This window comes from Notothenia rossii (genome assembly GCF_949606895.1).
Source record: "Notothenia rossii genome assembly, chromosome: 1".
Classification (NCBI taxonomy): domain Eukaryota; kingdom Metazoa; phylum Chordata; class Actinopteri; order Perciformes; family Nototheniidae; genus Notothenia; species Notothenia rossii.
Window position 1 is genome coordinate 93,141,482 of NC_136912.1, and position 23,842 is coordinate 93,165,323.

General features: G+C 41.5%; 2 protein-coding genes across 2 annotated transcripts; both read right to left on the reverse strand.

Moving 5' to 3' along the window:
• Positions 1-272: 272 nt before the first annotated feature.
• Positions 273-3,208, reverse strand: LOC307013653 (tripartite motif-containing protein 16-like). Its single transcript, XM_079641123.1, has one exon. It carries the CDS (start codon positions 3,199-3,201, stop codon positions 1,534-1,536), a length of 1,668 nt encoding a protein of 555 aa, XP_079497249.1. The 5' UTR covers positions 3,202-3,208; the 3' UTR covers positions 273-1,533.
• Positions 3,209-16,912: 13,704 nt separating this feature from the next.
• Positions 16,913-20,365, reverse strand: LOC307013646 (tripartite motif-containing protein 16-like). Its single transcript, XM_079641112.1, has one exon. The coding sequence runs from the start codon at positions 19,607-19,609 to the stop codon at positions 17,936-17,938; it is 1,674 nt and encodes a 557-aa protein (XP_079497238.1). The 5' UTR covers positions 19,610-20,365; the 3' UTR covers positions 16,913-17,935.
• Between the last annotated feature and the right edge of the window lie 3,477 nt (positions 20,366-23,842).

Genomic DNA, 23,842 nt, shown 5'->3' on the forward strand with positions numbered 1-23,842 from the left:
AAGGGGAGGGGCTTAGCTTGACCCTGGTGGTGGTGAATGGATGGTTGGAACGGTCTGAAGGGGAGGGGCTTAGCTTGACCCTGTTGGTGGTGAATGGATAGTTGGGTCGGTCTGAAGGGGAGGGGCTTAGCTTGACCCTGGTGGTGGTGAATGGACAGTTGGGTCGGTCTGAAGGGGAGTGGCTTAGCTTGACCCTGTTGGTGGTGAATGGATAGTTGGGTCGGTCTGAAGGGGAGGGGCTTAGCTTGACCCTGGTGGTGGTGAATGGATAGTTGGGGTCGGTCTGAAGGGGAGGGGCTTAGCTTGACCCTGGATTCAGAGGGACAGGAGGTGAAAAGGAATGGAGGGGGGTTGCGTTGAGTCACCTGAAATGACCGCTGTCAGAGGGGGGAGAGCAGATTTAAAAAGGGTTAGCAGAGCGCTATGATAGGCTCTTGGGAATAGAGCGAATTGATTGGTTAGCTGGGGAGAGCCCGATCAATTATTGAGAGGAGGGAGAGTAGTAACATGGAAATAGTAAATGAATGAGTAAAGACGGTCTTCCTGGTTGAACTTGCACTGAGCTTCATTTAGTCTCAGATCACTTCCACATGTTCTCCATCAGCTTCGTATGGCACCTTGGACATAACACAAGAAGAACATCCTGTTTTTGTTTTTGAAAGACAAACCTTTATTAATGATCCAAACATTTCATTTAATCACACATCCCATCAGTAAAGTGTGTTCAATGATTTCATGATCAGTTTCTCTTTCTCCACACCATGAATGTGTTTCATCTCAGCTATTTCAAACAGAATCAGACATGATCACCTTATTGATTATTATCATCATAATGTATGTTCTATAAAACATCAGAGTACCCACTTTCTATTTGGATAACAACAACAACAACAACAACAACAACAACAACAACAGCAATTAGTCTGCAAAACAATAACTGTAATATTATACAATGTATTTCCCAAGCAAAGACTCTAAGCTATTTACAGGAGAATAATGAATGATGTACTTATTGATTATGATCATGACAGAAAGTAATATCATTTTAAATAAACATGTGATGATGAAATAAGTGTTATAACCATCTGGGAACTCATTTTTTAGTTAATTCAGCAACAATAACATTTAATCTGTCAAAAAGAATACATGTGATTATAAATGTCTCGATTGTTTTAGAACCAGAATAAAATGTGTAGAATAAAAGAAGCTCTGCTGCTTTCTCTCTGAAGACTCGTGCACTACAAGAGAAACAACAACAAGAATCAAAAGAAATATCCAACACATATTTAGAGCAAAGTTTACAAATCAGTTCAGGTGAACAAGGATCCTCCTGAGCAGCCTCCATGGCTAACCAGACACAGGAAGGAGCCGGAAGAATGTCCAACATCTACAGAACAACTCGTGAGAAGATGTTGAAGCCCCGCCCATCATGTTTGATTGACAGCTGATCTCTGCAGTGAAGACATGGACAATCAGCTCTGATGGACACACGGTGAGTTTAAGAAGTAGAAGAGTTCCTCCAATGACTTCAGGCTATTTGAGTTTACAAAACTCAGCAGTGGTTCCATATTCATAACCATGAAGATAAACCCCAGCATGTATCGGCTGAGTGAATGTGGTCTGCACTCTGTGGAGGAGAGTCATGGTTTCAGAGACGCTGTAGAAGGACAGAACACCTGCTCTGTGATCCAGGTACACTCCTACTCTGAAGGACGGAGGACCTGAGACGGGAGTTTTGATTCTGTTGTAACTAAATGAATAACTGTTTTGGTTACAATCTAAGGACCAAGATTTGTCATTGTATCCAAATAAACTTTCCCCTGCTCTGCTGATATTCTTGTATGCGACTGCTACAGAAACTCCTTTCCCTCTCCACTCCACCTCCCAGTAACAACGTCCAGTCAGACTCTCTCTACTCAGGACCTGAGAACATCCAGTGAATCTGTCTGGGTGACTAGAATAACACTGTTGTCCCATGCGTGTTGCTTTTCTGCTCCCCTCAGATAATACCACCCGTATGTGTGCTGTGTTTGGATCCAGAGTGATCTCCTGTGAATATGTTAAGAACCCAGCTCTGGTGGTGGGCTCTGCTGCTGACAGTAAAACCTCCACTTTAGTCGGTGAGACGTTTGTCCATTCCTCTCTCAGGACGTCCTGTAGTTTGTCTCTGACTGCTGACAGGGCCTCCGTCACGTCCTCAAAGTATCTCAGAGGACGGATGTTGATGCTGGAGGAGTGTGTAGCTTCACTGAGGGCTGACAGTGAGGAGGGGTAGCTGAGCAGAAACTGGTTGTGGTCCTCTGTGTGAGACAGCAGCTTCAGCTCAGCGTCTCTCCTCTTCAGCTCAGAGATCTCCTGCTCCAGCTTCTCCTGGAGCTCTCTGACTCCACTCACTTCTCTCTCCTGCTGGGATCTGAGCTGCTGCTTCACATCAGAGCTTCTTTTCTCCATGAGACGGATCAGCTCAGTGAACATCTTCTCACTGTCCTCCACTGCTTTCTCAGCAGAGCCATTGACGACCTCCACCTCCTGCTGAAGCAGCTTCACCTCCTTCTCTCCGTCCTGGATTCTCTGCTGGATGTTTAGTCGACTCCCCTCCAGCTCTCTCTGCCTCTCAGTCCTCTCTGCTGCAGCAGACACCGTGTCGTGGCCTTTGTGTTCGTCCACAGAGCAGAGATAACAGATACTCTGCTGATCAGTGCGGCAGAACATCTTCATCACCTCGTCGTGACGAGAACAGATGTTCTCCTGGAGCTTCTTGGAGGGCTCCACCAGCTTGTGTTTCTCAAAGGCAGGTGATTCATAATGAGGCTGGAGGTGTTGGTCACAGTAAGAGGCCACACACTGCAGACAGGACTTACAGGCTCTCAGTCTCCTCCCAGTACAGACATCACAGGCCACATCTCCAGCTCCAGCATAGCAGAGATCAGCAGGAGCAGCTTGGAGTCCAGTCTTCTCCAGCTCCTCCACTAAAGCTGCTAACATGGTGTTTTTCAGCAGGACAGGCCTCGGTGTGAAGCTCTGCCTGCACTGAGGGCAGCTGTGGATCTCCTTCTCATCCTCTCCGTCCCAGAAACCTTCAATACACTTCATGCAGTAGCTGTGTCCACAGGAAGTGGTCACCGGATCCTTCAGTAGATCCAGACAGATGGGACAAGATCTTAAGGTTTCCCTCTTCAGCTGAACTCCTTTCTGCGCCATCTCACCTTTCAGTAGCAGCGAGTGTGTGAGTTTCACTTCCTGAGAGCTGAAACTATGTGACAGGTTATCTGAACAACATGTGTGTGGGCGGTGAATGTGGCTATCAGGTCTCGTACTTTACCCACATGTTGGTTACACCCCTCCTCCTCAGTGTGGCTCTGAAGGGGAGGAACCAGGAAACACAGAGTGGAGCTGGCTGTGTTTCTGAGAGCAGGAAGAAGAGGGAGGGCTTATCAGACTCTGACCTACACAGAGCCTCGGTTACAACCTCCTCTTCATTTGTAAAATAATTTGATAAACTTACAAAATCTGAAGGGAGTTAAATACTAGTGACCAAGCACCCCAGGATCTGACCATACGATGGCAACCATCGTGGTCGAGGGAAACAAATGAATGAGCAAGCATTCTGCGTTGAATGTGTTCATACTGTTTGAAATAATGACTGTCGGCAGTGTAAACATCTTTGTTACATCTTTTGTTAAATTGATGTGTGTGATCTGCAGATTGGGGCCATTGAGAGTTTGTTTCTGTAGCTTTACAAAAACTTTACAGATTTTACATATTTGGCATTGGTTTTAAATATGCAAAGGCCTCTAACTTCGTTGTGATGGCAGCATGTATTTGCTGTGTCCCCATTTCCCATGGTAACATGGCTAATGTGTTTATTTATTATTTGTGGGGTAATTTAAATTTGTGTTATTTATCTTTTTTTCAAGATTTAAATGAAGCTCAGCGCAAGTTCTTTCAGGAAGACTGGGTGTATATACATTCACTCCGCAGCTGCATATAATCAGCTCATCACAGGCGTTCTCTTTAACCTATTACATTTCACCTCATTCTCCAGCAGCCAATCAACGTGCTGCAGCCAAACTATAAAGTGGTTCTCCTCTCTCCTGCAGTCAGCTGTGATTTCAGGTGTCCATGCACCTTATCATATGGCATGTGTCAATAAATGTTCAAACTAAATGAATTCTCTCCTGATTGAAACATCATGTGTTGAAATAAACAACTGCAGTTCAAAATAAAAAGTGAATTGCCGAATATTTTTGTTGTGGAATCAATTTATTTATTTCTTTAAAAGGCAAAACATGAAAAAGCTAAGAAAAAAAACGATTGAATAAAATATATTTGGAGCAACTTAATTTATAAATGGTTGTCAACTTAAAAATGTGTGTTCACAATGATGGTAATCAAGTACATACAACTTAAAATCCCTTTTAAATCATGTGGTAAAACTAGTCGGAACAACTTAATCTTTTGAGTAATCAACTTCAAAACTTGTGTTTATGCTACCAATTATTAAGTAAGTGGTAATTAAAGACTCCTCTGATTGTAGAGGAAAAGCCTTCTCCCCTAACTCAAATAACTTTGTTGCTTTAAGACAATTTCATAGAAGTTGTCTTAACTCAATAAACATCGATGCAAACTGTTGCGTTGATTTTCTTTGTTGAGCCAAGGCATTTGTTTTTAGAGTGTACTAACGCCTGGCTAACCGCGCTGATTCGAATGCAGGAGCTTTACTGTTTAGCCCTTAACTTTATACATCCATACTTTATCCACAGTTGTAAGGATTATTTATGGATATTGGTTTAAGAGCCATTGGAGATCATTTACGATCATTAGCGGACCATTTAGAGAACGGAGAACCAAAAGACTATGTCCAGTTTCGTGTGCAACGATGTATAGAGGACTTGGCTCAGCTCGACATGGATGTGGATTTAACCCAGCTGTGTTTGAGAGTCTTCAAGAGGTTGCCCGCCAACTTGAAATCCTCTCGGAAACAGAGGAGGCGACCCTTGGGCGTCCATCTTACATGTTGCCCCCAAACGTTATTGAAGCACATCTTCGTTGGGGGCACACCGCTGGGGACATCGCGCAGGTGTTTGGGGTGTGCGAAAGAAGAATTTGTCGGAGGATGACACAGAACGGGATACGGTAGGTTTAATCCGCATTCACGTTTTTTGTCTGGTTTTCCTTACTTTTATTGTTTTGGCGTATAGGCTATATCAGTGTACACATTTGTTAGACGTATTAACTTGTGTTTAGTAATGATACAGTTTCATTAGCCTACACTTCCTCCATCCAAATTAGCCTACTTGTTTATAGATTGTTTACAGATTTATTAAAATGGGAATAGGCAATTTATATGTTGAAACCAATACATCAGATAGACATGTGTCGGGGCACAGATACAAACATGCTTTGTATACAAAGCAAAGGTACCATTACCTCAGACATGATGTAGGCCTAATAACAGCAATGAGGTTTAAGAGACCAGCTAATTTGTTTCAGATGACACCTAAATCTCTCAATGCAGGTTAGCACAGAGCAACACACTCATTCTGATGTGTTTTGATTGAGCGTTGATCCAGGTGGAGTTTTGATTCGCACTCTGCAGCTGAACCCAAGAAGGCGCAGGAAGTACTTTGTCCCAGCACCGAACAGTTTATGGCACATCGACGGCAATCATAAACTCATATAGTATAATCATTAACACTCTCAAGCATTGCTCAAACATCCACTTCACTACAGTTAGAAAAGATGGGCCCATCTAAAGTGTTCTAATCAATCAGCTTCAATGCAAACCAGTCTTCAAGACTAAAAGGCTTTATATGCATGATAGCTTTTTGTATTGGTTGGTAATGAAAATCTGAAGTCTCCTCTAACAATGCAACATACAATATTCTGTAGACATAACAAGTTAAAACACAGCAAGAAGAAATATAAATAAAATATAAATGTATCAAATTATTAATTGCACCAAATTCCTCTGCATGCAAATTAGTTTTACTATGAAAATGAAGATGATTTATGTTTTGTAATTATAACTTTTAGTAGGATAAGGCCTTTTAAATGTGTAAATGTCTGTACATACATTAGTGGATTGACCTTAATGTGTGCCTATACATATCCCTTTAGGTGGCGTTTTGTTGTGCATGGTGGTATTGACGGCTCATCGTCTCATCGTGTACTTGAGTGCTGCCACCAACAATCGGGCAGCAACAGTTTTAAGAAGCTTTTTGGAAGCCGCCAATGTCTACGGCATACTTGCCAACCTTTAGACCTCAGAAATCGGGAGCATTTCAAAATGCAAAATGGGGGGGGGGGGGGGAATCGCCGGAGCTGTTAGATTAACATTAACATGCTTATATGTAAGTGCACTGCCTTGCCACCGTCCTAATGGAGCATATGTGTGGGCAGGAAAGGAGTGAGCAGAGAGTAGAGTAGTTGTCGATCCTTGTTCTGTTTTCTGTGACTATATCTGCCTCACCCTGTCAGACTTTGAGTTGCGCGCGCTACTAAAGAGACGTGTTACCATGGAAACCAAACAATGGTGGAGCTGTATTAAAGTCAGAATGGAAACAGTCGTGTGTGTAAATCTGATTTTGTCAGAAACTGGGAGAAATGCGGGAGAAATACGACCCCGGGAGGAAACCGGGAGAGGGCAATGAAATCGGGAGTCTCCCGCGAAAATCGGGAGGGTTGACAAGTATGGTCTACGGCAGGGATGGGCAACTGGCGGCCCGCGGGCCGCATGTGGCCACCGCCCTCACTTTGTGCGGCCCGCGAGTCAATTTACAAAAATATATTGGTTTCACAGTTGTAAACAAGCTAATCATTTGAACCAGACCCCACTTGTAATTAATAATATTCACCGCTAGAGGGCGCTCCCCCCAAATTCATGAGGCCTGCAGCCAAGTGTATATTGTCTTCTGTTTACCTCGCGGCTTTCCTCCGTTAGCGGGAAAAGAAACATGAGCGCCCAAAAAAGAAAACTGGACCTAGAAAACCGTCTCTTTCAGCCAAAATGGGAAATAGATTATCTGTTTACAGAATTCAAAGGCAAACCTATGTGTTTGGTGTGTCTTGAAACTAAATCGGCAATGAAGGACTACAATTTAAGTCGCCACTACAACAGCACCCATAAAGACAAATATGAAAAGCAGCAGAACTTTTTTACCAGAGCCACGACTACACAGCAATCGTCTCTCACGGCGTCTTATGCCGTTTCCCTTGAGCTTGCTAAAGCTAAGAAGCCCCTGTCTGACGGCGAAATGGTGAAGAGTTGTGCAGTCCAGATGGCTAAAGCATTCGGAGATGACAACATGGCTAAAAACTTTGAAACCGTCTCTTTGTCCCGTCGGACAGTGACACGAAGAATATTTGATATACAAAATCATGTCGAACAAAAGGTAAAACAAGTCATGCATGACTGTGCATACTTTTCCTTAGCGTTGGATGAGAGCACTGATGTGACTGATGTGAGCCAGCTTCTCATCTACACACGGGCCATTAACAGTTCCTTTGAAGTGCACGAGGAGTTATTGAAACTGGCTTCTTTGCATGGCACTACCAAAGGACAAGATATTTTCGCCGCTGTTGAAAATGTTGTAAGTGCGCACGGAGGATTTCACAAGCTCTCAGCTGTTGTTACCGATGGTGCGCCAGCAATGCAAGGAAAGCGCACTGGATTCGCCGGCCTCCTCCGCCAGAGTGGCGTTGACTGTCCAATACTGCACTGCATCATACATCAGGTGGGTAACATTATTGTTAGCTATTCTAATGGTTTTGAATGTGGGCATTCTTTGTAAAAAAAAAATCAGGCTAAATCAAATTTCGTTTTGATATTGCAGGAGGCTCTGTGTGCCAAATCAACGAACGTTAGCCATGTCATGGATTTAGTTACCAAGACTACTAATCTCATTCGAGGAGGGAACCGGTCTCTCAATCACAGGAAGTTTATAGCCTTTTTGGATGAAGTGAACGCCGCGTACGGTGATTTACAGATGCACACAGAGATAAGGTGGATGAGCCGTGGAAAATGCTTGGAGAGGTTTTTTGCGCTACGCGCAGAAATCCCTGTGTTCTTGGAGGACACCATCCAATGTGATACAAGTGCGTACTGCGCAAAACTCAGGAATACAGATTTTCTTCTCGACATGGCTTTCCTTATGGACATTACCTCGCATCTTAATCACCTGAATATGCGGTTACAGGGAAGATGCCAAACCGTGTCGGATCTATATGCGCACATGAACGCATTTGTTACTAAACTGACTCTGTTTAAAGACAGATTTTCAGCCGACCGTCCTAATCTGGCGCACTTCCCGTCATGTGAAGAGATGCGCAAAGATGCCCCCGAATGTGAGAAAACATTACCCAAGTACAGAGCCGACATAGAAGCACTGCAGCAGCAGTTTAAGAAGCGCTTTCAAGATTTCCACACCATGCAGCCATGCATCGAGTTATTCACTAACCCCCTCTCGGCTACAATCATCGAGCAGCCCCCTGAGTTGCAGCTTGAAATGTGCGAACTACAGTCAGACCCCTTTCTAGCAAAGCGCCAGGAGAGGGGAATTTCCTTTTGGAGACTGCTACCCGAGTCCCGCTTTCCACTCCTCAGGGATTTTGCGCTCTCAATGGCCAGCATGTTTGGCAGCACTTACATCTGCGAGAGCAACTTCTCTATGATGAAGCACATCAAGTCAAGGGAGAGAAACAGACTGACAGATGAGACACTGTTCCATCTCATGCAAATCGGATGTACAAATGTTGAGATTGACATTCAGTCTATTGTGCAGCAGCAGGAGAGGCCACAAGTATCTCATTAAGAGTATAGCTTACTGATCCAGCTGTGGGTGAAGTTCAGAAAAATGCATATGTTCTTGGTTTTATGTATGGAATGTGAGGGAAGCATAGAAACACAATACAAAGATGAATATTCGTTGTTAAACTCAGTGTTGGTGTTTGGTACAATAAACATTTATTGCCTATACATATTTAGTTATTTTCATTAAATTAGTAGCTAAAGTTGGCTATTTAAATGTTGTGGATATAGTATCCTGCCGATGGAAGTGAATGGTCACGAAGTGGCCCTCTGGTAGTGAGGACATTTTTTTTTGGCCCTCACTATCCTCAAAGTTGCCCATCCCTGGTCTACGGTGTGCCATCACGTGTGAGGTCAGATAAAGGTGGAGAAAATGTTGACGCTACATGGTGGCAAACCGAGGAGAGAACAGGAATTCACACATCGCCGGCAGGAGTGTCCATAATCAAAGGTACCTGAAACTTCAAGTCAAACTTTTATCAAATTAAGTCTTTGGTAAAGATTGCAATGTCAACTATATGTTTTTAGCTATTTAGCCGTTATTAATTTTGTTGTCTTATTTTTGTTCGTCTTCCGTGAGATAAAACCATAGAAATAAAAAAAGTTATATTTCTATAATACAAACACTATAATTATGACACCAACTGTATAATTTGACAAGAAGGATAACAATATTTTTCAAACATCTATTTAGTGGAAGTCCCAGCACGTTGCATGACTGGGCAAATTACTGTTGGAACTTGGATTTTGAATGTATTTTCCAGTCAAGAGAACCTTACATTAATATTGAACCACAACAGTTAATGTACAAGTCTCCCAAGGATATGGGGAGATGCTTTATACAACAGAATACATTCATTTTATTATAATTGATTTCAGTTAATAGTTAAATAACAATAATGTTACTTAAATTACGCCTTGGATTGTTACTGTAGCTGAAAATCCACGGTTAAACATAAAAACAGAGGAAGCGCAGCTTTCGTTATAATAATGACTAACTTTCAGGAAACAAAGCTTGAAGACGTTGTTTTACCCATCTCAATAAATGTGCGCAGGAATCCTGTGAGCCTACAGGAATCCTCCAAAGAGACTTCACTGTCTTCATCCTCATCCTGTGTGGGCCAGTTTATCTTCTCCAACACCATCTCACAGATTTAGTTTTGAAAGGAGCCCAGTGAAAGCACAATAATAAACAGAACATACAAGAAGCTGCAGGTCTTGCTGTGTAGCAGAGCAGTCTAAAGATACCGTTTTTCTATTGGTTTAGCTCCTTTTAAGCAGCAAGTAGCATCATTTCATTTAAAAATATGTTTGCGTAGGTGAATGTTTGTTATAATAAACTTAAAGCAATGGAGGTCTGAGAGTAGTAAATAAACCCAATTTCTAACTCCTGTGAGTTAGGAGGAAGGATTTGACTGAGCAGCATGAGATCACTTACCCGTGGTGTGCAAATCAGATGCTCTTGGAAAGAGAAGGGGAATCGTGTCTTTCCTCTCCGAGAGCAGAGGTCAGATCAGTGTCTCTTTTAAACCCCTTCGTAACTCCTAGACTTGTCTGGAGGTTCTTCCAAGGACCTGCACAATATTTACATCACTGTAGAAAAGCAAAGCAGCCTGATTTATCTAACAGCCCAATAAGCATGTTTTAATACACTAACATCCAAATATGTATTTAACAAAAAAGCTCAAATGTGAAATGCCAAAATTAGGTCCTACTTCAAAACTTCAACTGTGATTAGTCAGTCTGACTCACATGACGTGTGTTAAGTACAGAATACTCACAGCATGGAGGATCAGTTTATCAAATAGCCATCTCCTGTTGTCACATGTGACTAGAGGCAAATCCCAGGACAGTGCCAACTCATTGATGAGTATTTTTCTCCTGATGATAATTCTGCTGTTCCCTCCAGCTAATAATGGCAAGTAGAATGAATTTGATAAGAATCGTTAATTTCTCAATACTTGAACTTTGATACAACATAAGACAACCCATCAATTAGAAGTTGATAACACCTGGGTTGCGTTCGGATAGTTCAAAAATCAGCTCCTAAATTCTAACCCTATCTCCTATTCCTTGACCTCTGAGTGAAACGTCACGGGGTTAAGGGATAGTGGATAGGAGAATTCAAAAGGATTTAGGAGAAGAGACTGCAGTACTTTAGAGAATCCGACTGCACTTTCACTATCCAACGTGTTTATGATGCGCCAGCGGACGTCATTGTGTGCGTCGGCTGCTGTGGGGAAACTATGGAAACTACAGTGTTCTATACAGCGGACGACAACATGGATGTATAAGAACGACGGACTCATCTAGAGACTCTGCACCGTGCTCTGATGCTGTTGCTTTATGGGTCATTCCAGAATTGGAGGACATTTCATGTCCCCCATATAAAAAATCTAATAATCCATGCCCAAAATGCTAAAAAATGCACTTGTTGTGTTAAACATACTTGTCTTGAGACAAAATGTGTATAACATTGTAGAAAAAGTGGTTTCAAAATATTATTTAAATTATCAAATAGCTCTCGAACATCCCCTAAAATTGCATTTTTCTCTTGTCCCCGCTTCCTGGTGACCAACTTGCATGTCAAATATAACATTTAAAACAGGGATTTTATTTACTTTTTTTGGTATTATTCTATTGATATATGTCTCTTGTAATGGTCAAATCTATTTGTTAAATCATAAACATATTTTAAATAACAGTAATTTTGCACAGAAGGTGTGTACCTCAACATGCGTTCAACCCTGTTACCCAAACCTTTTTAGATTGGCACAGGAAGTGAAAAAACTGTAAATCAGATGACACACAGGAAGTGACATCAGCAAGCATGCTAGTGCCATGGGTAGACCAAAACTAAGTCCTCTCTTTTATTTTTCATATTTTTACAATCTTTTCAGTCTTAAAAGAGTGTGGCACTCTGACCCACTCAACCCTGTTACAATATTATCAGAATAAACTATATTAATTTCAAAGTTATCTTTCTTGCATTAGATATCCAAGTTTGTCCTTGCCTTGAAAGTAGCATCGCTACATCTAGCGATAATTCCTGAGGTTAAAGCTTAAATTAGAATTGATTTTCAACCCTGTTACTATAATTAGAGTAACAGGGGTAATTCTTCATTGGAAAATATACATTTGATGCCAAGCTGGGCAAATCACTTTTTTTGATGGTTTATTATCTGTTTTTCCTAAATACATAAAAAAATAAAATAAAATAAAAGGTTCATTTTTTGAAAAAAAAGGTGTCTAAATTGTCCTCCAATTCTGGAATGACCCTTATGCTTTATGAACAACAGGGAAAGATATTCTTCATGACCAAAATTGGAATTGAAATAAAAAAGTGAAACTTATGCTCGTCACCCTCTCCCTCCGGTCCACATTAATACAAATGATCCCAATACGTATGATTGTATGAACTATGAAAAGATCTTAAAATAAATACAAATGTATTTATTATAAACGTTAGTCCTTAACATCTATCACTGTGTACATCACCATTCAAACATCTTTTAAAAGTTGAACAACCCCCACACAGCTCAGTGAAATGTTGACTTTATTTGATCATTTCATTAAAAACTAACGTTCATATTTCTCGTTTTGATTATAATACTGATGAATGTTCAAAACAAAGAACTTTGGCAACTTACCACATACGTTTTAAAATGCTTAATAAGCACCGTAACTTTCATGATATAATTTCTCCGTCATAATCGTTTGTGTCCGTGAACGGCCGACTATTTTGTGACGTCAAATGCTGCGGCTGCAAGGCATTGTGGGGCAGCATTTTCTCCTCTCCTTTCGGTTAGGGAGGTTCAGTGGTTCCTAAGCTGAAGGAGGTTATAAAGGAAGTTTGAAACCTCCTTTCCTATCATTCTAGAGAATTCGAACGGCACTTATCATGGCTGCCACTGAGGGACTTCCGGGTCATTTCACTCCGTTAGGAAGGTTCCTAAGCTAAATGGACTATTCGACTTCAGCCCTGTGCTCAAACAACACACCCATTTAACTTATAATCAGCATGTTAGTAGTTGGTAACCTGTAAAAGCTATGTTTTGTCAAAAAACATCTTATAGGAGGACATCTGTAAGTGTTCTAATGATATTTAATATATCAGTGTATGGTGTTTAATAATGCTTCAGTGCCCCCTGCTGGTGCAAAGTGTAGCCACATGATGTTAACAGTATCTGAAAGTAGATCAGCTAAATAAATAATATCCAAAGGTTGAATAATAAAATAGGTTAGAAAAAAATGGAACATACCAACTTGATTGTCTCACGGATATCAAGGTCAACACAGTCCTTAATATCTATTGTGGCTTCTTCCGGGGATCCACCAAAGAGCACATGCAGGATAGCTGGGCTCAGTCCTCCTAGGCATGGCCCATCATGGAGGAATGAATGTCCAATCATTCGGCCAGCAACAACAAAGAAGTCTCTTTCCAAAAGGAGATGAGAGGTGGAGGGAATCAGATGATCTTGTTCCCCTTCAAAAAGAAGAGTTCCTCCAGGCACTTCAAATATAGGAAAACAGTCAAAGTAAATTGAAGTAAAGTAAAGGACATAGATATTCAACTATCACACAGCATTAGTCAAGGAATGATCAAACCGCCACTGGATACTGGTTGATCCTGTAGAAACCTACATGTTCACATCAGGTTTTAGGAATACGTTTTGTTTTCTGGGGTTAAGGGACAGGTCTGTTTTCAGCCTGAACTGGTACAAAAACACACATAACTTAGTGGCTGAGACCCAGCGATCAGCCATAGTAAATATTTACTTACCAAACTTCATCTCAAAACCAGCCTGAAGTTTTGACATGATGGTTCCAAAGAAATGCCGAGTCACACCATCACCAATTGCTGGATCTCCTGAAAAATGTAAACACACACTACAGACATCAGTTTAACGCAAATATGGTTTGTTCATTCTTTTATCTTAGGTTTTGTTTGTAACCGAATTACCCTTAAGTGTGCATGTCAAGGGGCACGCCCACTCAACATTTGCCTTCTTATAAAAAGTAAGGACTGCTCTTTCCCTTTCCTCTGCACTGTCTCCAAGATCCATATAAGACACAAGGATTTTCCAGTTGCATGCTGGCTTAAAATGTCTTCTTTAAACATCTTTGCTGCCTCTGTGGGATCTGGCGCTATTTTCCAATCTAAACATATTTTAAAAGGTTTCCAAATTAATATTGGATCAAGTGAAATATAGAGAGCAACAACTTATTGCAATACATGATGTACTTAATAAAGAATGATCACCCATTCTAGCCATGCCTCATATCCCTCTATTTCACTTCCTGTTTCAAAAGTGCTGATTTGGGTATAAAGCTTAAAAAAATTAAAGAATTGATACAAAATAAAAAAGGAGGGGTCTGAGCTCATGCGGGACCCGGCAGCTACTGTCTAAACTAAATACTGCCGTGATGAAACGCCATATCATGGATTATCAAGGATTATCTCTGAAACAGTATGGAGCTCAAAGGCTTTCTCTCTTGCCGGTTATACCACAAGGTGAGTTCCTTTTTACTTCCTGCTTCTTCACACACATGCTCTCCAGTACAGGTTAGCTCTGAGTGTTAGCGATGCTAATGTAAACACCGACCATATTACGTCCAGAACAGTCGGGCATTGTTTCTGATAGCAACGTTTCTGATAGGGCCGTGGGTCCACATTTCAGATATTACGTCATATCGGACGTAAATCTGGATCAGCTCCGTTGTTCCCCCGTTTTTAGAGATTTGGGTACGGACGAAAAGAGAGAGGGTTTTATTTTCTGACGCTGCGTGAGTTCCCCGACACAGCGGGGACACATCTTTATGTATAAAAGACATCACAAAGTGCATTTTGCATGATAGGTCCCCTTTAAGGTCTTTCTCATAGCATGCATTATAAATCATTCTGAGCGGTTTTGTAGGTTAAGTAGTCAGCTAAACATCTCATTAAATGACTATCACTGGTTATGTGTGTGTATATAAACAGTGGTCATTTTGATGCTTTGATCCAAACAAAAACATTGGATAAATATTTGATGAAATATTTGAAACGGGTCAAATGTAAGCGTTAATGTTCGTTAACGTAGCTTCACTTTATTTCCTTTTATTCTTAATGTAACGGCAATTTTAATGTTTCATATGTCCAATATTCCGGTTGCCATTATTTCCCAGGTGAGAGTGATCATTGTTGGATGCAGTTTAGTTTGCTGTTTATTGATGATCTGTACAATACTCTGATGTAGTTTATACACCTCTCTTGCACGGCCACTCCTCGAGTATGGGAATGCCGCCTGGTCCCCCATGCACAACAAGGATGCTGAGCTCATTGAGAAAATACAGAGAAGGGCAACGAAGCTGGTTCCAGAACTAAAGGACCTACCACAGGCCTATTCAACTGGCGGCCCGCGGGCCAGATGCGGCTCAGAACCAACTCCCGAGTGGCCCAGCCTCCCGTAGCCAAATTCCTACACTAGTACAGACCATGAACGCAACACTCCGCATTGCATAGAAACCACCAAACCACAACGCAGCACGTTTTTTGAAAGTGCATCTAGTGGTGCTAGTAACGGTGGTCCTATGATAGCAACTCTAAAACATGTCTCTCTCAACTCTGAATTGTAAACAGAGACAAAACGGTCATTTATCTTGTGGAGCAGATCCAAGTCAAGCTGGACCTTTTTCGCGACCGACTTGAGCACGGGTCGGATGCTGCATTTTCCGACGCTCCCCAAACACATCACATCTCCGGCACAAATCACGGATGGGATGACAGATTTCATTGCGAGGTTGAAAGAGAACTTTGCCGATCGATTGGATGGACTTGCTCTGCCCACAGAGGTGATGGGCTTTGCCAGAGACCCCTTCACTGTTGCCATAGAGGGGGACGTATCAACCAGAGCAAAGGAAGTGGTCCCCTGCATCGACAAGGGGAAATATACACTGGAACTTATTGACATGCAGCGCACTAACGGGCCAGCGAAGCTTTGGAGTGATGTAAACAAACAGCAGTTCCCTAACGTTCAGAAAGTAGCGATCTGTGTGCTCAGTATGTTTGGATCAACATACACATGTGAATCAAGCTTTTCACACATTAACTCAATCAAAAGTAGCACTCGCTGCTCCCTGACTGACAGCACTCTTCACCAATGTTTTAGGATTGACATCCGATGAGCCAAAAATCACTGCTCTTGTTCAAAACAAAAAATGTCCCTTCTCCCATTGAGAAAGTCAGCGATGACAAATCACAAATGAGGTGATAGTAAGCACCTAGTTTACTATAGTAGACGTGTAGTGTAGTATTCATTCATATAGTTACCCGCCGTATCCCTTGTTATGGGTTTGTGCACTGAAGGGTTTGACAGTTCTTTCTGTATTCATTTAAATGCACTTTGTAATGTGTCTGGGTCAAATGTGACCAAAACGTATGATTTTTTTGTTATTACTTGAAAGTGAAAAAATAGTATTGCTTTGTGTTGCATTGGAGCTCTTTAGCTGTTTTTTTTGTATGTGAGGACATTTATTAAGACTCCTATTATTGTATTCAGTAAATGCACTTTGTGATGTGCCTGGTTCAAAAAACATAACCTGAATATTTGACTTCTAAAGCAAACAAATGTAATGCTACAACTGTGCACTTTTTTTTCAGATTCTGTTAAATTAATGCTAATTTGTTTGTTATTATGCACTTTTTGACCTACCTTTGTTAGATGAACAATGAATAAAAATTGCATGTTTTTCATCGCAGTAATATGTGTTGGTTTAAAATGTGTCACTACCCGCTTTTTACAGGCCGCTGAATGTCTGGCCCAGCTGAATTTTGTAGTTATAAAATCTGGCCCAACTGAATGTGTAGTTGAATAGCCCTGACCTTCCATATCAAGAACCACTGCAAAGTCTAAGATCCTGAGCATGTATTATAGAAGGGCGAGGGGAGATATGATCGAAGTTTTCAAATATCTGAACAACATCATGCCCACTACAACGGGATTATAACACCAGGACTCGGGAAACTGCCTCTAGTTGAAACCGTACTCAAGACTGACTATCCGCCACAACCCTTTCAGCCCCCGATCACTTATTGAGAGGAGAGAGAGTAGTAACTTGGAAATAGTAAATTAATGAGTAAAGACGGTCTTCCTGGTTGAACTTGCACTGAGCTTCATTTAGTCTCAGATCACTTCCACATGTTCTCCATCAGCTTCGTATGGCACCTTGGACATAACACAAGAAGAACATCCTGTTTTTGTTTTTGAAAGACAAACCTTTATTAATGATCCAAACATTTCATTTAATCACACATCCCATCAGTAAAGTCTGTTCAATGATTTCATGATCAGTTTCTCTTTCTCCACACCATGAATGTGTTTCATCTCAGCTATTTCAAACAGAATCAGACATGATTTACTTATTGATTATTATCATGATAATTAATGTTCTATAAAACATCAGAGTACCCAATTTCTATTTGGACAACAACAACAACAACAACAACAACAACAACAACAACAGCAACAATTAGTCTGCAAAACAATAACTGTAATATTATACAATGTATTTCCCAAGCAAAGACTCTAAGCTATTTACAGGAGAATAATAAATGAGGTACTTATTGATTATGATCATGACAGGAAGTAATATCATTTTAAATAAACATGTGATGATGAAATAAGTGTTATAACCATCTGGGAACTCATTTTTTAGTTAATTCAGCAACAATAACATTTAATCTGTCAAAAAGAATACATGTGATTATAAATATCTCTATTGTTTTAGAACCAGAATAAAATGTGTAGAATAAAAGAAGCTCTGCTGCTTTCTCTCTGAAGACTCGTGCACTACAAGAGAAACCACAACAAGAATTAAAAGAAATATCCAACACATATTTAGAGCAAAGTTTACAAATCAGTTCAGGTGAACAAGGATCCTCCTGAGCAGCCTCCATGGCTAACCAGACACAGGAAGGAGCCGGAAGAAAGTCCAACATCTACAGAACAACTCGTGAGGAGATGTTGAAGCCCCGCCCATCATGTTTGATTGACAGCTGGTCTCTGCAGTGAAGACATGGACAATCAGCTCTGATGGACACACGGTGAGTTTAAGAAGTAGAAGAGTTCCTCCAATGACTTCAGGCTATTTGAGTTTACAAAACTCAGCTGTGTCTCCATAATCATAACCATAAAGATTAACTCCAGCATGCAGCGGCTGAGTGAATGTGGTCTGCACTCTGTGGAGGAGAGTCATGGTTTCAGAGACGCTGTAGAAGGACAGAACACCTGCTCTGTGATCCAGGTACACTCCTACTCTGGAGGACTGAGGACCTGAGACGAGAGTGTTGATTCTGTTGTAAAGAAATGAATAACTGTTTTGGAAACAGTCTAAGGACCAAGATTTGTCATTGAGTCCAAATACACTTTTATCTCCTGCTCTGCTGATATTCTTGTATGCGACTGCTACAGAAACTCCTCCCCCTCTCCACTCCACCTCCCAGTAACAACGTCTAGTCAGACTCTCTCTACTCAGGACCTGAGGCCATCCAGTGAATCTGTCTGGGTGACTAGAATAAGACTGATGTTGTTCCATGCGTGTTGCTTTTCTGCTCCCCTCAGATAATACCAGCAGTGTGTGTGCTGTGTTTGGATCCAGAGTGATCTCCTGTGAATATGTTAAGAACCCAGCTCTGGTGGTGGGCTCTGCTGCTGACGGTAAAACATCCACTTCAGTCGATGAGACGTTTGTCCATTCCTCTCTCAGGACGTCCTGTAGTTTGTCTCTGACTGCTGACAGGGCCTCCGTCACGTCCTCAAAGTATCTCAGAGGACGGATGTTGATGCTGGAGGAGTGTGTAGCTTCACTGAGGGCTGGCAGTGAGGAGGGGTAGCTGAGCAGAAAGTGGTTGTGATCCTCTGTGTGAGACAGCAGCTTCAGCTCAGCGTCTCTCCTCTTCAGCTCAGAGATCTCCTGCTCCAGCTTCTCCTGGAGCTCTCTGACTCCACTCACTTCTCTCTCCTGCTGGGATCTGAGCTGCTGCTTCACATCAGAGCTTCTTTTCTCCATGAGACGGATCAGCTCAGTGAACATCTTCTCACTGTCCTCCACTGCTTTGTCAGCAGAGCCATTGACGGCCTCCACCTCCTGCTGAAGCAGCTTCACCTCCTTCTCTCCGTCCTGGATTCTCTGCTGGATGTTTAGTCGACTCCCCTCCAGCTCTCTCTGCCTCTCAGTCCTCTCTGCTGCAGCTGACACCGTGTCGTGGCCTTTGTGTTCGTCCACAGAGCAGAGAGAACAGATACTCTGCTGATCAGTGCGGCAGAACAGCTTCATCACCTCGTCGTGACGAGAGCAGATGTTCTCCTGGAGCTTCTTGGAGGGCTGCACCAGCTTGTGTTTCTCAAAGGCAGGTGATTCATAATGAGGCTGGAGGTGTTGGTCACAGTAGGAGGCCACACACTGCAGACAGGACTTACAGGCTCTCAGTCTCCTCCCAGTGCAGACATCACAGGCCACATCTCCAGCTCCAGCATAGCAGAGATCAGCAGGAGCAGCTTGGAGTCCAGTCTTCTCCAGCTCCTCCACTAAAGCTGCTAACATGGTGTTCTTCAGCAGGACAGGCCTCGGTGTGAAGCTCTGCCTGCACTGAGGGCAGCTGTGGATCTCCTTCTCATCCTCTCCGTCCCAGAAGCCTTCAATACACTTCATGCAGTAGCTGTGTCCACAGGAAGTGGTCACCGGATCCTTCAGTAGATCCAGACAGATGGGACAAGATATTAAGGTTTCCCTCTCCAGCTGAACTCCTTTCTGCGCCATCTCACCTCTCAGTAGCAGCGAGTGTGTGAGTTTCACTTCCTGAGAGCTGAAACTATGTGAGTATGTGTTATCTGAACAGCATGTGTGTGGGCGGTGAATGTGGCTATCAGCTATCGTACTTTACCCACATGTTGGTTACACCCATCCTCCTCAGCGTGGCTCTGAAGGGGAGGAACCAGGAAATACAGAGTGGAGCTGGCTGTGTCTGGCCCAATCCCAAATCACCCCCTCGACCCTAAAAACACTATAGTATTACTATTAAGAATTACTATGTAAATACCACAAAAAACTGCTATAGTATTTCTATGGTGTTTTGGGACACACTATAGAGAATTACTTTAGTAATACTATAGAGTTGGCTATGGTGATCTTATAGTGAAGTTACAGTTATACTATAGTGTTTCCTGTAGTAATTCTATGGTTTTTTCGGCCACCATAGGAAACATTTCAGGGCTCTGTGGACTTAATCCATGACAAACTGGAGTTGAGACCAGGAGGCAGAGTCGCAGTCTTACACGCTTCTCTGCGCTCTCTCCTAGGCAGTCATCCATAGGAATCCTGAACCCAATAAAATACCCAATATTAACGGTGTGTGTGTCTGCCCAAGGACAATTTAAGGTAAAACCAAATAGAGGTGTCATACATAATAACCTAATAAAAGTAAATGTAACAACTACTACAGTGCAACAAAACAGGAAGATTAAATGTGGTCTCTTAAACATAAGATCTCTAGCATCTAAAGCAATACTGGTAAATGATTTAATATCCGATTATAATATTGATATATGCTGTCTCACTGAAACTTGGTTGAGACCACTCCACCCAGCCATATCAATACTCATATTGCCCGAGGCACGGGCCGAGGAGGTGGAGTTGCAGCAATCTTTGACTAAAGTTTACTTATCAATACTAAACAAAAATTAAATTATACCTCCTTTGAAAGCCTCATTTTCAGTCTTACGCATCCGACCTGGAAAACTTTGCAGCCAATCTTATTTGTTACAGTGTACCGTGCACCAGGTCCTTATTCAGAATTCTTATCAGAATTCTCTGAGTTTTTATCAGCTTTGGTACTTAAAACAGATAAAGTAATTATCGTAGGTGACTTTAATATTCATGTTGACGATGATAAAAATAGCCTTACTGTTGCATTTCACTCTATATTAGATTCTGTTGGTTTCTGTCGGAGTGTAAATAAACCAACCCACTGCTATAATCACACTCTTGACCTTGTTCTGACTTATGGTATTGAAATTGAGCAACTATTAGTCGAACCGCATAATCCTGCTTTATCCGACCATTTCTTAGTAACTTTTGAAGTGCTGTTACTAGACTACAAAGCATTAGCCAAAAGCTCCTGCAGCAGAAACCTATCTGTTAGTGCTATAGCCAAATTTAAGGAAGAGATTCCACCAATACTTAACTCGATAGCATGTCTGCATGTAGGGGAGGAAACTTATAAAAAATTTACACCACCCCAAATTGATCATGTTGTTGATAGTGCTACAGTTGCGCTGCGAATAAAATTAGACTCTGTTGCTCCTTTGAAAAAGAAGAAAATAAAACAACATAGATTAGCTCCATGGCATAACGCCCAAACCCGCAAAATAAAGCAAAAGTCGAGACAACTTGAAAGGATATGGCGTTCCACTAAACTTGAAGAATCTCGTTTAATTTGGCAAATTACTCTCAATGAATATAAGAAAGCACTGCGTAAAGCGAGAGCAGCATACTACTCTTCATTAATAGATGAGAATAGGAATAATGCAAGATTTCTTTTCAGCACTGTAGCCAGGCTGACAGAGAGCCACGGCTCGACTGAGCCTTCTATTCCCATAGCACTCAGTAGGAATGATTTTATGTGCTTTTTTAACGATAAAATTGTTACTCTTAGAAACAAAATGAATGACCTCTTGCCTTTAACCAGTATAGTGTTATCAACAGCTCCCGGAAACATAAGTTCTAATATTACACTAGATAGTAAACTAGAAGGCTTTTCAGCCATAAACCTTGAACAATTAAATTCAATGATTCTCTCTTCTAAACCATCAACGTGTATCTTAGACCCGATTCCAACTAAGCTGTTAAAATAAGTTTTTCCATTAATTAGCACTTCTTTATTAAATATTATGAATATGTCTTTATTATCAGGCTATGTTCCACAATCATTCAAAGTAGCAGTGATAAAACCGCTTCTTAAAAAGCACAACCTCGATCCAGAGGTTTTAGCTAACTATAGACCTATTTCTAATCTTCCGTTCCTCTCAAAAATTCTTGAGAAAGCAGTCGCAAAACAGCTGTGTGATTACTTAAAAAACTATGATTTATTTGAAGATTTTCAGTCTGGCTTTAGAACACAACATAGCACAGAGACAGCTCTGGTTAAAGTCACAAATGACATTCTAATAGCCTCTGACAAGGGACTTGTCTCTATTCTTGTCTTGCTCGATCTTAGTGCTGCATTTGATACTATCGACCATGATATCCTATTGCAAAGACTAGAGCACTTAGTTGGCATACAGGGAACTGCTTTAGGCTGGTTTAGGTCCTATCTATCTGAACGCTCTCAGTTTGTACGTGTCAACGATGAATCTTCCATGCAAACCAAAGTTAGCCATGGAGTGCCACAGGGCTCAGTGCTTGGACCTATTTTGTTCACACTATATATGCTTCCGTGAGGCAATATTATAAGGAATCATTCTGTAAACTTTCATTGTTATGCGGATGATACTCAACTATATTTATCAATCAAGCCTGATGAAATTAATCATCTAAATAAAATTCAAGACTGCCTCAAGGACTTAAAAACGTGGATGACCTTACATTTTTTGATGTTAAACACGACCAAAACTGAAGTTATTGTACTTGGCCCAAAGAATCTACGAAACAAATTATCCAAAGATATATTAACTATGGATGGCATTAATTTGGCCTCCAGTGAGACTGTAAGGAATCTTGGTGTTATATTTGATCAGGATTTATCCTTTAACACCCACATAAAATCAATTTCAAGGACCGCCTACTTCCATCTACGTAACATTGCAAAAATCAGGCATATCTTGCCTCAAAACGATGCAGAGAAACTAGTCCATGCATTTGTTACTTCAAGGCTGGATTATTGTAACTCCTTATTATCAGGGTGTACCAAGAAGTCAGTCAAGTCGCTTCAGCTGATTCAAAATGCTGCAGCTCGTGTACTAACCAGAGTTAGGAAAAGGGACCACATTACTCCTGTTCTGGCTGCCTTACACTGGCTCCCTATAGAACACAGGATAGAATTTAAAATTCTTCTTCTTGCCTACAAAGCCCTTAATGGGCAGGCGCCATCTTACCTTAAAGAACTCATTATACCCTACTGTCCTACTAGGGCATTGCGTTCCAAGAATGCAGGGTTGTTGGTTGTTCCTAGAGTCTCTAAAAGTACAATGGGAGCCAGAGCCTTTTCTTATCAAGCTCCACTTTTGTGGAATCAGCTTCCAGTTTGTGTTCGGGCGGTAGACACCCTATCCGTTTTTAAGAGTGCGCTTAAGACCTTCCTTTTTGATAAAGCTTATAGTTAGGGCTGATTAGATTCAGCCCCTAGTTTTGCTGATATAGGCTTAGTTTGTCAGGGGACATCTTACTTCTTCCTTCTCTCTGTCTATACCTGTGTACTCTCATGTTCCGATTAACCCAGCTTCCCCAAATGTCTTTCTTTTTGGTGTCTATATACGCCGGGATCCGGAGTCATGGATGATCCTGCGGTCCTGTGTCATGGATCGCGAGTCCTGGATCTTGAGTCGTGGCTGTGGTCCTGGATCATAAGTCCTGGATGGATATCCTCGTGGATTCATCTTCTTATTATACACACATGCATTTCCAAACATTTGGTCTACCTATGTTGCAAATGTATTATCTTTTCAATTTACACACGGCATCTATTGCACGTCTGTCCGTCCTGGGAGAGGGATCCCTCCTCTGTTGCTCTCCCCGAGGTTTCTCCCATTTTTCCCTTTAAACTGTGGGTTTCTCTGGAAGTGTTTCCTTGTACGATGTGAGGGTCTAAGGACAGAGGGTGTCGTATTGTCATACTGATATTCTGTACAAACTGTGAAGTCCACTGAGACAAATTTAACATTTGTGATATTGGGCTATATAAATAAACATTGATTGATTGATTGATATTGAGTTTTATGTAGTATCACTATAGTGCTTTCTATATTATTTCTATGGTTTTTTGGAACACACTACAGA